The 14,747-nt window shown below is 42.1% G+C and overlaps 1 protein-coding gene across 1 annotated transcript in view; it reads right to left on the bottom strand.

Moving 5' to 3' along the window:
• The window catches only part of MTUS1 (microtubule associated scaffold protein 1), a 175,951-nt gene that overhangs the window by 107,861 nt on the left and 53,343 nt on the right, over positions 1-14,747 (bottom strand). Inside the window, 2 exon segments of the mRNA XM_047771868.1 lie at positions 5,702-5,897; positions 11,101-13,366. Coding sequence (XP_047627824.1) covers positions 5,702-5,897; positions 11,101-13,212 — 2,308 coding nt within the window. The 5' untranslated portion in view covers positions 13,213-13,366.

Raw genomic sequence — 14,747 nt, 5'->3', positions numbered from 1 at the left:
AGTAGTCAGTTTACAAAAACAACTAAGCAGGAAAAAAGAGAAACCTACAAGGATAGACAAGTCATTACAGATCTGGGATGTACTCCTGGTTTGAGAGGAATTTATTTTATTAACATACAATAAACAGAATTAAAACAAAGATTTACCCTTTTGAAATGGTCTTTGTGTTTCCCTCTAGAGAAAGAGAAGCACAGCTCTTTCACGAGGCCTTTCTGCAGGCTCAGGTATGACCAAATGGGCCCCTGAATATTCTTTTCCTCCAAATCTTCAAGCAGTAAGGACCTTTTCCACACCCCTTACAGGTCGCTTTGTGCTGCTCTGTGGCTGCAGCAAGAACATGCATTTGCCCTCCCTGGGTGATTTCAAGGAGCCACGGGGCAGGGAGTGTATTCTGCTCTATTTCTGTAATTCTGTCTAGCTCAGGCTGGTCTCTGGCAGGGCAATTACACGTGTGTATAAAGGAACACACACATTTATAATCTAAAACCTGGTAAGAACTGGAATTACCTCTGAAAGAGGGTAGTAGGCGGTCTCTGAAGGTGCCTGTCTTGAAGTATTTCCTAAGCAGTTATTTATTCAGCAGTACTCATCTGCAGTAACTACATAAAATCCTTTACATCATGGTAAACTGATATAGAATGTTAACCTGAGGACCTGACAAGAGAAATGCCGCCATTTCTAAAGCATGCAGCTGAGCATAAGCATTTTAATTTTTCAAAGCTCATGGTCAGACTAGTAGTGTTTCTTTAGACTAAGAATGTGAAAGTTCAGAGAGTGGACTCCAGAGCCCCCTCACCTGGTCTGAATCTATCTCTGCCACTTGCTAGCTGCATAACCTTGACACATTAATTTAACCTCACTGATATGGTTTCCTCATCTATGAAATGCAGATAAGCCTCAGAGAACCAATGTGAGGATTAAATGAATTTATAGGTGAAGCAATAAAGACAGAGCCTGGAAATGGTAAGTGTTTAATAAGTGTGAGCTGCTATTATTGGCATTATAACTATAATTAGAGTTTTCCTCCTTCTGTACAGCACAGGGAACTATATACCCAGTCACTTGTGATAGAACATGATGGAAGATAATATGAGAAAAAGAAGGTAGGAGTTCCCCTTGTGGCTTAGCTGGTTAAGAACCCAACACAATGTCCATGAGGATGAGGATTGAAACCCTGGCCTTGCTCACTAGGTTAAGGATCCGGCATTGCCGCAAGCTGCAGCATAGGTTGAAGGCATGGCTCAGATCCCAAGTTGCTGTGGCTGTGGTGTAAGCCGGCAGCTACAGCTCCAATTCAGCCCCTGCCCTGGGAATTCCATATGCTGCAGGTGTGCTCCACCTCCCAAAAAAAGAATGTATATATTTATGTATGACTGGGTCACTTTGCTATACAAAAGAAATTGATAGAACATTGTAAATCAACTATACTTTAATTTTAAAAAGTTAAGTTTTCCTTGCTTATCTCAATCTGAGTGGTTCAAATACATACATACTCCAAAGAAGCAAAGATACTTTGGATCTTGGGAGTTCCTGTCGTGGCACAGTGGTTAACGAATCCAACTAGGAACCATGAGGTTGCGGGTTTGATCCCCGGCCTCGCTCAGTGGGTTAAGGATCCAGCGTTGCTGTGAGCTGTGGTGTAGGTCACAGACGCGGCTCAGATCTGGTGTTGCTGTGGCTCTGGTGTAGGCCTGTGGCTACAGCTCCGATTAGACCCTTAGCCTTGGAACCTCCACATGCCGGGGGAGCAGCCCTAGAAAAGACAAAAAAAAAAAAAAAGATACTTTGGATCTGCTTTGTTATCATTTATAATAATCTGCTTCATATAAATTTCTATTATTTTTCAAGTTACATTTTATGTCCAGTTTTAATGAGATATGATTGATACACATCACTGTATAAGTTTAAGGTGTACAAAATAATAGTTTGACTTGCATGCACTGTGATTAGTTAGCATCCATCCTCTCATATAGATACAATTAAAAAAAAAAATTCCCTTATTATGAGACTCACTCGTAGACTTTACTCTCTTAACTTCCCTATGTATCCCACAGCGGTGTTAATTTCCAGTCATCATGCTGGACATTACAATCCCCAGATTTTGACAAGTGAAAGGGGAATGTTCCACTAGATTTAATTATAATCTTTTCTCATACTCATTTGAAAGCTTCAAGAAAATGGTTATTTCAACTCCAGGTCTGGTTTTCTACTTAGTTCTCTGAAAGGATTTATTGAAAACCCCAAGTGGGCTGGAACATTCCTGCTGGTTACCTTTCAGCAGAGAAACTTTGTATGAGTGCAGAGGATATCCATTTGGTTTCAATTTTCTAAGACACAAACACTTCATTGTACAGTAAATGGCAACATACTCTCAGTGATCCAAAGGCACATTGTTTTTGCTTCTTGATTTTCTGTGCTACTTTTAATTCTGTGATGATTAAATTTCCTGTCCCCCAAGACAAACACCTCTCCATTTATTGTTAGCATCCAAACAAGGTAGTTGCTATTCATTTTTTAAAAATATAAACACAGCATAATCAAGTCAGTCTTACAACCACTAAAATTTTTAAAATCTCAAATGCAAATCTGTAAAAATTTCTAGTTGCACTAAATTTTTTCCTATTTATATATAGAAAACCCACTAGGTAAAATATAATTTAGTTTTTAGCTCTATTGAAAGCTCTGAATGCATAACTCAATTATTCAGCATATTAAATCAAGTTAATAAAAGCTCAATAAATTTCCTGTCTTTTCACTAAAACTAAACAGATCTGCTTTTCTCTAAGACATGGCATTGTGTAGCCTACAGCCAAGGGAATTTAAAAATGTGTCACTTCTTAGTAGGATCACCTACATAAAAGAATCCCATCTTTTAAAATATATCCTGATTACTGGCCTAAATTCTTAAAAAATATGTGCACTTTAGGCTTTTAGGGATTCACACGCCACATGGTCCACAAATCACACTAGTAGCAGCCACTACTTAGAAAATGAGGTGGGCTCCAAACTGCCCCTAGAAAGACAAGGCCCTGGAAAGCTGAGAGCCTTACATTCTCAAACCTTCACATGTCACAGCAGCCCAGGGTGGGCAGATGACTCACTCAGGTAGTTCTCTGGGGTCACATAAGTACTAGAACACAGGGCTCCTCACAACAGGTCAGGCTGCCAGTGGCCATGGCATGCCGTCGAGCCACATGTGCCACTGACACCTGAGTAGTGAGGGGGGCTCAGCATCGTCTGGAAAACCCACAAGCCTTGTGTGGCAGCAACAGTAAGAACCAAAGCTTTGATCTCACTTAGGCCATGACTCCTCCAACTATGGCAACATCCAAATAAGGACTGTTGCTTCTCCCAACGTCTTTAGCACCTCTTCTGTTTTTCTCCCCAAGGATGAACACTTTAAGCTGACAAATTCCTCTTTCCCCCTTGATCCTCTGGGGATAGAAACAGACAAATGTGCGAGATCCCCTCCTCCAGCACACCTCTTCCTAAGTTGGCTCCTCAGGACACTTCAGACCGAGGGGCACAAAACCTGAACCTCAATAAATCCCTTTTTTTTTTTGTCTTTTGTCTTTTTAGGGTCTCACCCGTGGCATATGGAGGTTCCCAGGCTAGGGGGTGAATCAGAGCTGTAGCTGCCAGCCTACACCACAGCCACAGCAACACCAGATCTGAGCTGCATCTGTGACTTAACACCACAGCTCATGGCAACACCAAATCCTTAACCTGCTGAGCGAGGCCAGGGATCGAACCTGCTACCTCATGGTTCCTAGTCAGATTGTTTCTGCTGCACCAGGATGGGAACTCCAATAAATCACTCTTAAAGCCCATCTGCCTGTTAGAAGTTTCCCACACAAGTGCTTCATAATAGGATTGGAAAATAAAACCTGAAAATACTGAGGTGTAGACAGGTAAAGAGATTCCCTTGGGATTTAGTTGGTTTTGTTAGCTTCTGCAAAACGTTCTCACATGTACAGACACATAACTCTAAGGCACTTTTTTTTTTAGACCATTCAAGAGTAGTTGCTGTTTCTCTAAGTTAACTTCTAAATCTATCTGACATGCCTCTCCTTTGCTCAGTGTCGTACCTGCTAAAATAACAGGTGTTCCCTGCAGAGTGTTCTCAGTCAGGGGAGAGGGCTAGTAGGCTATTTGTCTTAGTCTCTGTGAAATGAGCTGATGTTTCCATTTCTTTTTTCTTTTTCTTTTTTTTTTTTTTGTCTTTTTGCTATTTCTTTGGGCCACTCCCACGGCATATGGAGGTTCCCAGGCTAGGGGTCGAATCGGAGCTGTAGCCACCGGCCTACGCCAGAGCCACAGCAACGCAGGATCCGAGCCGCGTCTGCGACCTATACCACAGCTCACGGCAACGCCGGATCGTTAACCCACTGAGCAAGGGCAGGGACCGAACCCGCAACCTCATGGTTCCTAGTCGGATTCGTTAACCACTGCGCCACGACGGGAACTCCAACGTTTCCATTTCTGGTTGTGGTTTGTCACACAGTGAAATCTGAATTTCTGCCAAGTTTAGGAAGACGCTTAACAGCTACTCTGGAAGCTCTCAAATTTTATACGTCTGATACTGACTTTACTACTTCTAATATACAAGCCAAAATAAATAAAAGTTCTTTTTAGAAAAGTTTAACTTTTTCGTCACTCTTATATTCCTGAAAATTCATACATTTTCAGTCACATTCAAGAAAAAAACTAGTCTTGGGAGTTCCTATTGTGGCTCAGCAGTTAAGGAACCCAACTAGCATCCATGGGAATGTGGGTTTTCAATCTCTGGCCTTGCTACTAAGGATCTGGTGTTGCCCTGAGCTGTGGCATAGGCCAGTGGCTACAGCTCCAATTAGACCCCTAGCCTGGGAACCTCCGTATACCACAGGTGCGGCCCTAAAAAGACCAAAATAACAACAACAACAACGAAACTAGTCTCTGGGAGTTTCCACTGTGGCTCAGTGATTTAACAAATCCAACTAGGAACCATGAGGTTGCAGGTTCGAACCCTGGCCTCACGCAGTGGGTTAAGGATCCAGCGTTGCTGTGAGCTGTGGTGTAGGTAGCAGACGTGGCTTGGATCCCGAGTTGCTGTGGCTGTGGCGTAGTTCAGCAGCTACAGTCCGATTAGACCCCTAGCCTGGGAACCTCCATATGCCCTGGGTAGGGCCCTAGAAAAAAAGACAAAAATAAACAAACAAAAAACTAGTCTCTTCATATGGGATGAGGGCACATTATGAAACTAGTATATCACATAGGGTTTTTTTGTTTGTTTGCTTGTTTTTGGCCACGCCCACAGCACACATGTGGAAGTTTCCAGGCCAAAGATCGAACTCGCACCTCAGCATCAACAATGCCAGATCCTTAACCAGCTGGGCCACCAATGAACTCCACACAAGGATTATTAAGCACTTAAACATTTGGAAACATTTAAAGTGAAATGATACATACATAACCAGTGCCCAGTCATATACTGTATATATCCATGCTTCTGAGAAGCTTTTCAGTTGGCTTTATCTCCCCTCAACTAGCCTTTTTTGATTTTTCCCTGTGCAAGACACTGGTCCACAAAAGGCTAAACGCTTTAGTGACACAATGTGTTCAAGTTCTATAGCCAAAGCCTGTCTTCTCCTTCCTGATATAACCCATTTTTACATTTGAATATTTCATAAGCTGCTATAAGGCACAACTGAATTCTTACCAGAACTGGGCACAAGCCTGATCCTCTGGGGCGATAGGGTGCGATCAGAGTTGAGATTTCTGCTGTCACTGTTCCGCCTCCAACAGGAAATAGAAGGCCCCACTTTTGCTTTCGGAACAGGTATTTTCCTCAAGATGGAGGAGTTGGGCTTGGTTATATTCCTACCTGAGATGGTTGCCCTTTTGGGAGCAGAACCCTGTGGAAAAAATAGTTAAGATTTCAGTCCAGACCATCCCTTCCCCATACCATTTCCTGGTGGTGTTAGGTGGGTGAAAGAAATAATTTCTGTCTAAGCAGAGATGCCAGGTGGAGATTTAAGTTTCATTTTCATGATGAGGAAATTTAAACTCTTCATAGTTTACTCTTTGATTCATCATGCTCTGCCTTTTGTCCCCATCTGGGAAACTGTTTCCAAAGTGACTGGTGCCACAAGTTAAATTCAACCTACAGCTTTCAGTCCTTTTCCTGGAGGCCTTCTCTACAGCCTCCAATGCCACTGACCCATCTTTCTTTGGTTTCTCCAAAAGACCTCTTCCTTGGTTTGCCTTCTATCTGGTTAGTCCTTCTCTGGACCCCATTCTTCTATATCTCTGAATGCTGGTCATTACAAGGGTCCTTAACTGGGATTCTCCACAGTTCAGAAGAGTTCCAGATGACCCTGCCCCCTGTTGTAGCCAATGTTCTCATGTCCAAGCCAACACTCTCTCCCGAGTTCCCACAGATTTAACTTTTCTTCATCTATCCACTTAGCATCCTTCAGGTGCTTTCGCCTAACAATGTTGATAATAATATTATTGGTGTTTTTACTGACCAACATATAGCTCTTACAGAATGAAAAACACCAGGAGTTCCCATTGTGGCTCAGCAGGTTGCAAACTTGACTAGTATCCATGAGGATGTGGGTTCAATCCCTGGCCTCCCTCAGTGGGTTAAGGAGCTGGTATTGCCATGAGCTATGGTGTAGGTCACAGGCTTGGCTTGGTCTGGCATTGCCAAGGAAAGGAAAGGGAAGGGAAGGGAAGGGAAGGGAAGGGAAGGGAAGGGAAGGGAAGGGAAGGAAAACACCATTCTGAGTTGGAAATGCACTCATCAACTCACTTAATCCTAATAACCCAGGCTAGGGGTTGAATCGGAGCTGAAGCTGCTGGCCTACACCATAGCAAAGCAGGATCTCAGCAGCATCTGTGACCCACACCACAACTTCAGCAACGTCGGATCCTTAACGCATTTGAGTGAGGCCAGGGATTGAACTTGAGTACTCATGGATACTAGTCAGGTTCCTTACCACTGAGCTACGACAGGAACTCCAGCATTAATATTTTTATCATAGTCCATTTTACAGCAGAAGAAAATGAAGCAGTTTCTAAAATTAAACTAATGTTATCCATCCATCTCAAAACTTACCTCATGGTCACCACCACCTGCCCTCACACCCAGCTTATACAATGAAAGTTCTTTCTAGGAGCTCCCTCTCTTACCTCCTAACCCCCTCTTGACAACACTCCCCCCTTCTCCATCTGCCCTAGTACAGCTGCATCATTTCCAGGATGCCTGGAACTATGTCCTAGTGTCACCAGCCTCCACCTCATCTTCCACTCTGCTGCTAAGGCCATCTCTCTAACTGGACTAGGGGGTCTCCCTCTGCCTCCCAGATGAAGTGAACCCTTCTGGAAAGGGCACATCAAGCCCTTTTGGATGTGTCTGCCCTGGTCATCCTCTTCAGGTTGTTCCTTACTGTTCATGGTTCTGCACACCCAGCCTCCATCATACCCACTACTCAGAATTTCCTGAATGAGGATATCTTCTCATGTGTCTTCATCTTTGCATGTACTGTTCCTTCCACCCAGAAAACCCACCCAATTCATACTTGATCTTTAGCCTTCAGCCACTGGTTCACATGGCATCTCCCCTAGAAGCGTTCCGTGATGACTCCCCTGCTAGACACCCCCCTATTCTGCTGCCAGCAGCACAGCAGCCTATATACACACCCAGCTTAGGACTTAACATTCCCTTGTTGTTTATCTTCTAACAAAACCCATTACACTAGGCACAAAGTTTGGTGAGGGGCTGTGTCTTTCTATATTCCAACAATCACCAACATACAGAGCACACAGGAGGCACCCAATAAATGTTTCATCCTACAGGAAGGAAATGGGAGCCCGAGCCTTACTCAAAGAACAATTTCAATATCTTAAGCTACAATTTGTATTTTTTCATTTCATAAAGAAAAATTGAGCCTCACAGAGACTAAATAACTTGCCTGAGGTCACTCTGCCAATAAATGATAGAACTACAATGTGAAACCATGTCAAACTCCAAAATCCATAGAGTTGTTAACCTCCACACTGCATATTCTCCACTAGGACCCTTCTTTCTTTGTTTAATAAGTCATCAGTGGACAATTCCCAATGGACATATGTAAAGCCTTATGCTGATGACAGTTGAATTCATACACTAGGTGAATTGAAAACTTAAATAGGGCAATATCCTAAAAGAACACTTGAAAACATAAAATTGGGCAAGAAAAACAGGCAATTGTACACAAAGATCTTCTCCCTCTACAGTAGAGCTGGCTAAGGTGATGCCCCAGAGGAAAACTTTTAGCCAACTTACAAAGTGAATCTTTACCAAATCAGATTTGCTCTGCCTTTCAGAGCCCTCATTCCACACAATTTTGAAATCCTGCAGTGTACAGGGCAGAAAGGGCCAGGATTCAAGTCAGGTGACCCAAGTTTGAGTCTCCATTGTACAGCTTACCAGCTGTGTTTCAAGCAACTTCTATGAAGCTTTAAAATATAGCTAACAACTTCCCCGTTGTTACTGGAAAGAATCAATGACAATGTACAAAGCATCTGAACATTTCTGGGAAAATTAAATGACATCTTACGTGTAAGAGCCCTGAGCAAAGTGGTTCAGAGCAGGCATCAAAAAAAATATCCATTTCTTTGTTTAGATCATTCACCATTCCCTTTACCTAACATACCATCACTGATACATAACCTCTGTCCTAGGTAGCTACACTCAACCTGCACCAAAAAAAATTTTTTGGGGGGAGTGCTTTTTAGGGCTATACCCTTGGCATATGGAACTTCAAAGGCTAGGGGTTGAATCAGAGCTGCAGCTGCTGGCCTACGCCACAGCCAGAGCAATGCAGGATCTGAGCTGCATTTGCAACCTACACCACAGCTCACAGCAACGCTGGAACCTTAACCTACAGAGCAAGGCCAGGGATTGAACCTGCTTCCTCATGGATACTAGTCAGGTTCATATCCCACTGAGCCACAAACACCTCAACCTGTACCAAATTAAAATCAAATTCCTTCTTCCAGAGGAGGTCCTTTCTGAAGCTGCAGATAAACCCTGCTTCAACAGCTGCGAGGTTGTAGGCAACACAGGGATTCAGTAGACTCAAGCCCTAATCAAGTTCAAGACCAGCAGAGCACAATGAAAAGGCACATCCCTCAGCACAGATCCAGGGCAGATTCAGAACCTTTGGGTACCAAAGTGAACGAGAAACATGGGGGTTGCATCACACACAAGGCCAACACTCCCTATTCCCTATTCAATAGTAAGCACAGAACCTGTGGCCAGGGATGGCTTCTCCCAGCCCCTTTCCCATGATACATGGAAATGTGTTAAGAAGTGAAGAGCAATGTTAGAGGGAATTGAACCTAAAACAGTATCATGGGGGGAAATGAGTTTTTTATACCAGCCAAAAAGTAAAAGTGTCAGTGCTGAAAATACAGAAATCCTGACTGCAAGATTCCCAAGATGAAAAGATGTACTGAGATCCATTTCAACCTGATAATTCTATCACTTTACTTGAGTATCACATCACGAGCCTGAAAAACAGGCTTTCATTCTGTACATGGGAAATAGAAAGTTCAGACTTACTAAATGTACATATCAGAAAAGCTTTTTATTTCAAAATTACACAACCAACTTATCTGCAAGGCAACTGTTATTCAAAACTTTTTGCTATATTTGCTGCCAGTTGGAGATCAATACACAATACACAGCCACAGCTGCTGTGGTGTAGGCTGGCACCTGCAGCTCTGATTAGACCCCTAGCCTGGGAACTTCCATATGCTGCAAGTGTGGCCCTAAAAACAACAACAACAAAAAAAGAGAATAGCACCTAGAAGGATCTCACAATTTCCTACACACCCTGAAAACACTTAAGACAGCCCTTTAACACTTCACCAATTTTTACATTCTCCTCAGACATGAGCCCTTTGCAAAGATGGCTGCCATCTTCCTTCCCACCTACCCCAGCACCAACCTCCACTCCTGGCCCTGAGGACAGAGGCCCAAGGAAAGCCTATGTGTGGCTGAAAATGCAAGTAAGTCCCACTGCCATAAACCGGATGGAGGACAAACAGATGAAGCTAAGTAGCAGCCTCCTAAATGTTCTAAAACTCAGAAAACTGTTTCTTCATGCTAGTGCCAAAAACATATGCAAGTGTAAAGAAAAATAACCTTTGAACCACACATGAATTTTAGCTTCAATGGACTGTCCAAATATCTGCCAGCTACTGTAGAAAACATACTGCTTTTTCACTATTCACGAATAAAACAGGTTGATTTATGAAGTACCAGGAATCAATACGTTAGGGCTGCAGGAGCCTTGAGGCATCCGCTAGTCCAGTCCTTTCACATTTGGATCTCACAAGACTACTTGCCCGAAGTCACACTAGCTGATCAGAGGCAGAATCTAGGATCCTCCTGTTCACAGGAGAGGGTTCAACTTGCCGGAGAAGCCTCTTCAACAGAAGACCAGGGGTTATTTTTCTGTTGATACTGTATACCGCGACTCTCCAGCCATTTCTCAAACAAATGTGGTCCAATACACTTGAAAGTTTACCAACAAGATGAAAGATAATGTGAGAAAAAGAATGTGTGTCTATGCGTGTGTGTGTGTGTGCGCGCACACGTGTGCGTGTGGGTGTGTGTGAGTGACTGAGTCACTTTGCTGTATAGCAGAAATTGATATATCACTGTAAATCAACTATATTTTAAAAAATTAAAGTTCATAAACAAAAAGGTTTTTCTTCATAAATATAAAACAGAATATTTAACTTCAAATAATAAATTACACAAAAATATTAAAGTAACCTGTTCTTTCAGCCTACTATTAAAAAGAATGTTGATACTCAATACAAACTACTGAACTTAAGGTTGTTTTTTTTTTTTTTCCCAATATGCAGGTTTCCTAGATTGTAACCAGTTAACATTCTAAAATGTACAGACTGACAAGACAAAGAACTACTGAGTAATATAACAATAACTGGAAGCCCACCAAGTTCAGCAGTATTACTGACTAGTAGTGGGTAACCAATTGCTAATACCTCTCTCTGTTTCTGCCTTTACTCCCTGAAGCAGGCAAAAATTTCACTTACCAAAAACAGAGAACCGCAGTCAAAGGTCTCATTCATAATTTCCTTTTTCAGCTGTTGTTTTGCCATCAATGTCCCATTTTCTTTTTCACCCTTCTTTTCAGGGCTAATCCCATCGATGTTGGAAGTATAGGTCATTTCCACACATTCTGTACTTTCCATTTTAACAGGGAGTTCACCTTTGATCTTCTGAAAAAAGGCAGCCACGGGCCCAGTTTCACATGCTGAGTTAGAAGAACTTGCTTTGTCAACATCTTCTTGATTTGATTTCATGGCAGATGTTGCTCTTGGAACCTTGTGTGAAGCATTTTTAGAATGAGTTGTAACATGCATAGCCTGGCTCGTGATGAGTTTATTAAATTGCTGCTTGTGTGTCTTATTAATTAGGATCTCTGCTTTTGGCTCTGCATTCAAGTCAGATGTTGGTGTTTTGTTCAAAACTGTCTCCTGTCTTGAGGAAGACACTGATGAGGGCAATGAGGTACCGGTCAACTGAGATGTGGGGATGGCCTCTGACAGAGCAGGGTCCTTGGGCTGTAACACTCGTCTGGATATAACTTTCGCTTTAACATTCTTGAAGTTTGGTCTTGGGTAACTTATAATTTCAGTGCTTCTAACTTTGCTGCCTACAGGGGTATTTGTTTTGGTTGTTGATTTTCCTAGAGTAGGTTTAGACATGTTCATCTGTGCCCCCTTCAAGTTTGGTAAATTTCTAAGCTCTCGATTACTCTTCGGAATTTTACTACATTTATCCGTCAGGTCAATGGGTGAAATAGAAAAGCTTGCCTTTGTGGGTTCTAGGATTGGTGTGGACATTCCAATTAGGTTATTTGTACCAATAGCCATATTATCTGTATCCCAACTCAGTTCAAATGATGAAGCCACCTTTTGCCCTGCCATGCTTCCATTTAGTACCCATTCTATGGTATGATTTTGGGTTCCCGAATCCTTTCCATTGGAGGCAACTGGTGTGTCTTTAGCCACAGTGACTTGATGTTCTGGGTCTAGCCCTTGGGTTGTGCTATTGTCAAAAGTTGGCACCAGTAAAGAGCATTCATCATCTATAAGACAATTAGACACTGTTTCTCTTAGATTTTGGCCCATTTCCTTTTGCCCATATGAGCTCCATGAATGCATCTCACTCTTTGGTTCATCTTTAGATGAACAAAAGAACTCTTGTAATACAGACCCACTGGAGACATCCATGCCATCAGAAACTGGTGTTAGAGCTTGTATCTCTTTTTCTCCACCTAATCTTTGCTGTACCCCATCTGGGTATTCACTGGTGACCTTTTCTGAAGAACAGTGACACTCACTTCCAATATCTGGAACAACAACATCAGTTTGCATCACCACCTCAGAAAATGCTGTGTAACTTGTGTCTTGGGACTCTGATGCTGTGGCTTGAGGGTTTTCAAAGCTGTCTTTATCACAATGTGTTTCTCTCACATGCATCTCATCAGCATGGGAGAATGTAGGACGGGAACAGGATAGAGATGTATTTCGATTTCTCGTGCCGGTTGGTGGCAGGCTTGCAGTAGAATGCAAAGCCTGACTCTTTTCGATGTTGGGATGTACTACAAAGGTATCATGAATGTTATCCATTTTCATGTCAAAGGTCTGATTTAGCGCCAAGGCACTAGAGTCATCTGTAGTGACTCTACACAAGGTCAAATCATCCTTGTTACGTTTCCACGCAAAAGGCAGAGATGTCTCAACACTCTGGTCCTGAAATGATTCTAGGGAATGACAACTGTTATGCAAATATTTGGGTTCCTCAGAATTTATAACACATGCAAAAGACTGACATGCAGAACCCTTATATATGTCTAATGTCTCCTTACTGAGGAAATCATTTGAAGATTTTTGGTGATCAAGTACGTCAACACTCTGAGGGTTTAAAGAAATCGTTTCACCAATGTTCACAGCAGAGCTGGTTTCATAATCAACCACCATATCATCTGGGTTGGCAGAATTCCAGCTCACATTATTGGTTGAAGAGTTTTGGGTAGCTGGTGATTTTTGGTTGTATGCATATGTGTTGCCATTTCTATCACCAATATATAAGGACTGCAGTTTGTCTTCGGTCTTGTCATCTGAATTATCATCATTCATCCTGAATATTAACTTTAAACCTCTGCCACTTTGTTTCTTCTTTAATTCCTTTCAAGTAAGAAGGAAGGAAAATCTGTCCATCTCCTAAGTTTTTCAGCACAGTTGGAAGTGTCTTAGTCCAAGATGCTTTGACATTAAAATTGTTTGTTGTTGCCTGGAAGAAATAAAATATTTCTAATTAATATCTAATAAGTGAAACATTAACAAGTCATCACTTCATTGATTTCAGTTGCTTTATTTTTACACTTAGAACCTTTAACTATGGACTTGGGTAATTAATATATTAGCTAAAGAATCACCCTCTTTTTCAACCATACTTTTTCACTTGAGGGAATGGACAGAATAGAAGACGGAGGGCTGCTAAAACTGTCCCCTCACATCCGAGATGCCCCCCCTCTTACCCGCCATGGAAAAGGAAGCTAAATCTGACAATAGCCTTTCTTTCTGTTTGGTTGACAGAGGGACCATTGGTCCTAATTTGCCTAGGACAGTTCCAATTTGCCTAGGACAGACCCAATTTATGCCTATTGTCCCAACACAATTGAAAATAATGCCCCTTTCATTTTCAGAAAGGTCCCCTATTGTTTCCATAGAGAGTGATTACCAGATAGACTAGGCAGGCCCAGCAAATGAGCTAAAGATCAATGAAGATTTAGGGCACTAGCATTTCTCTTTCCCCTCCTTTCACTGCCCATCTCAAACATGCTCCATTTTGAAGCTGAAAAAAAGAAAAAAGTTGTTGCTTCTTAATAGTTAAGGTGGTATTCTACAGGAAGTTCCTAAAAATGTTAAACAGTCACCCTCCAACAGAGCTATTCTACTTTTAGTTGTCTACTAAAGAGAAATGAAAACATATCTCCACACAAAAACTTATATACCAATATACACGATTCTTAATAGAAGCATTATTCATAAGAGCCCCAAACTGGAAGGAACCTGAATGCCCATTAACTGGTAAGCAGATAACAAAAACGTATACCCATACAACAGGATAGATATTTTCATTGAGAAAGGAATGGAGGATTGACTCATGCTACAACATGGATACAAGGTTACAACTTAAAATAAGTAAAAGAGTACTTGAAGCCAAAGTAAAAATACTAGTAAAAGAAGCCAGTCACAAAGGACTACATATTATGTGATACTACATACATGAATGTCTGGATTAGGCAAATCTAGAGATAGAAAGTAGATGGTTGGTTCTGTAGAGCTGAGAAGGAACAGGAAGGAGGGAATGAAGAGTGACTACTATTGAGAATGTGTTTCTTTCTCTTGTTCTTTCTTTTTTTGTCTTCTTAAGGACACACCTGCAGCATATGGAAGTTCCCAGCCTAGGGCTTGAACCTAGCTGCAGCTGCCAGCCTACGCCACAGCAATACCAGATCCAAGCCGTGTCTGCGACCTACACCACAGCTCACAGCAATGCTGGATCCTTAACCCACTGAGCAAGGGCAGGGATTGAACCCCGGTCCTCAAGGATACTAGTCAGAGTCATTACCACTGAGCCACCAGGGGAACTCCAGGAATATGTTTCT

Source organism: Phacochoerus africanus, chromosome 3 (genome assembly GCF_016906955.1).
Source record: "Phacochoerus africanus isolate WHEZ1 chromosome 3, ROS_Pafr_v1, whole genome shotgun sequence".
Classification (NCBI taxonomy): Eukaryota; Metazoa; Chordata; class Mammalia; order Artiodactyla; family Suidae; genus Phacochoerus; species Phacochoerus africanus.
Note: the sequence above shows the minus strand (reverse complement) of the source record. Positions and strands in the feature narration are given on the sequence as shown.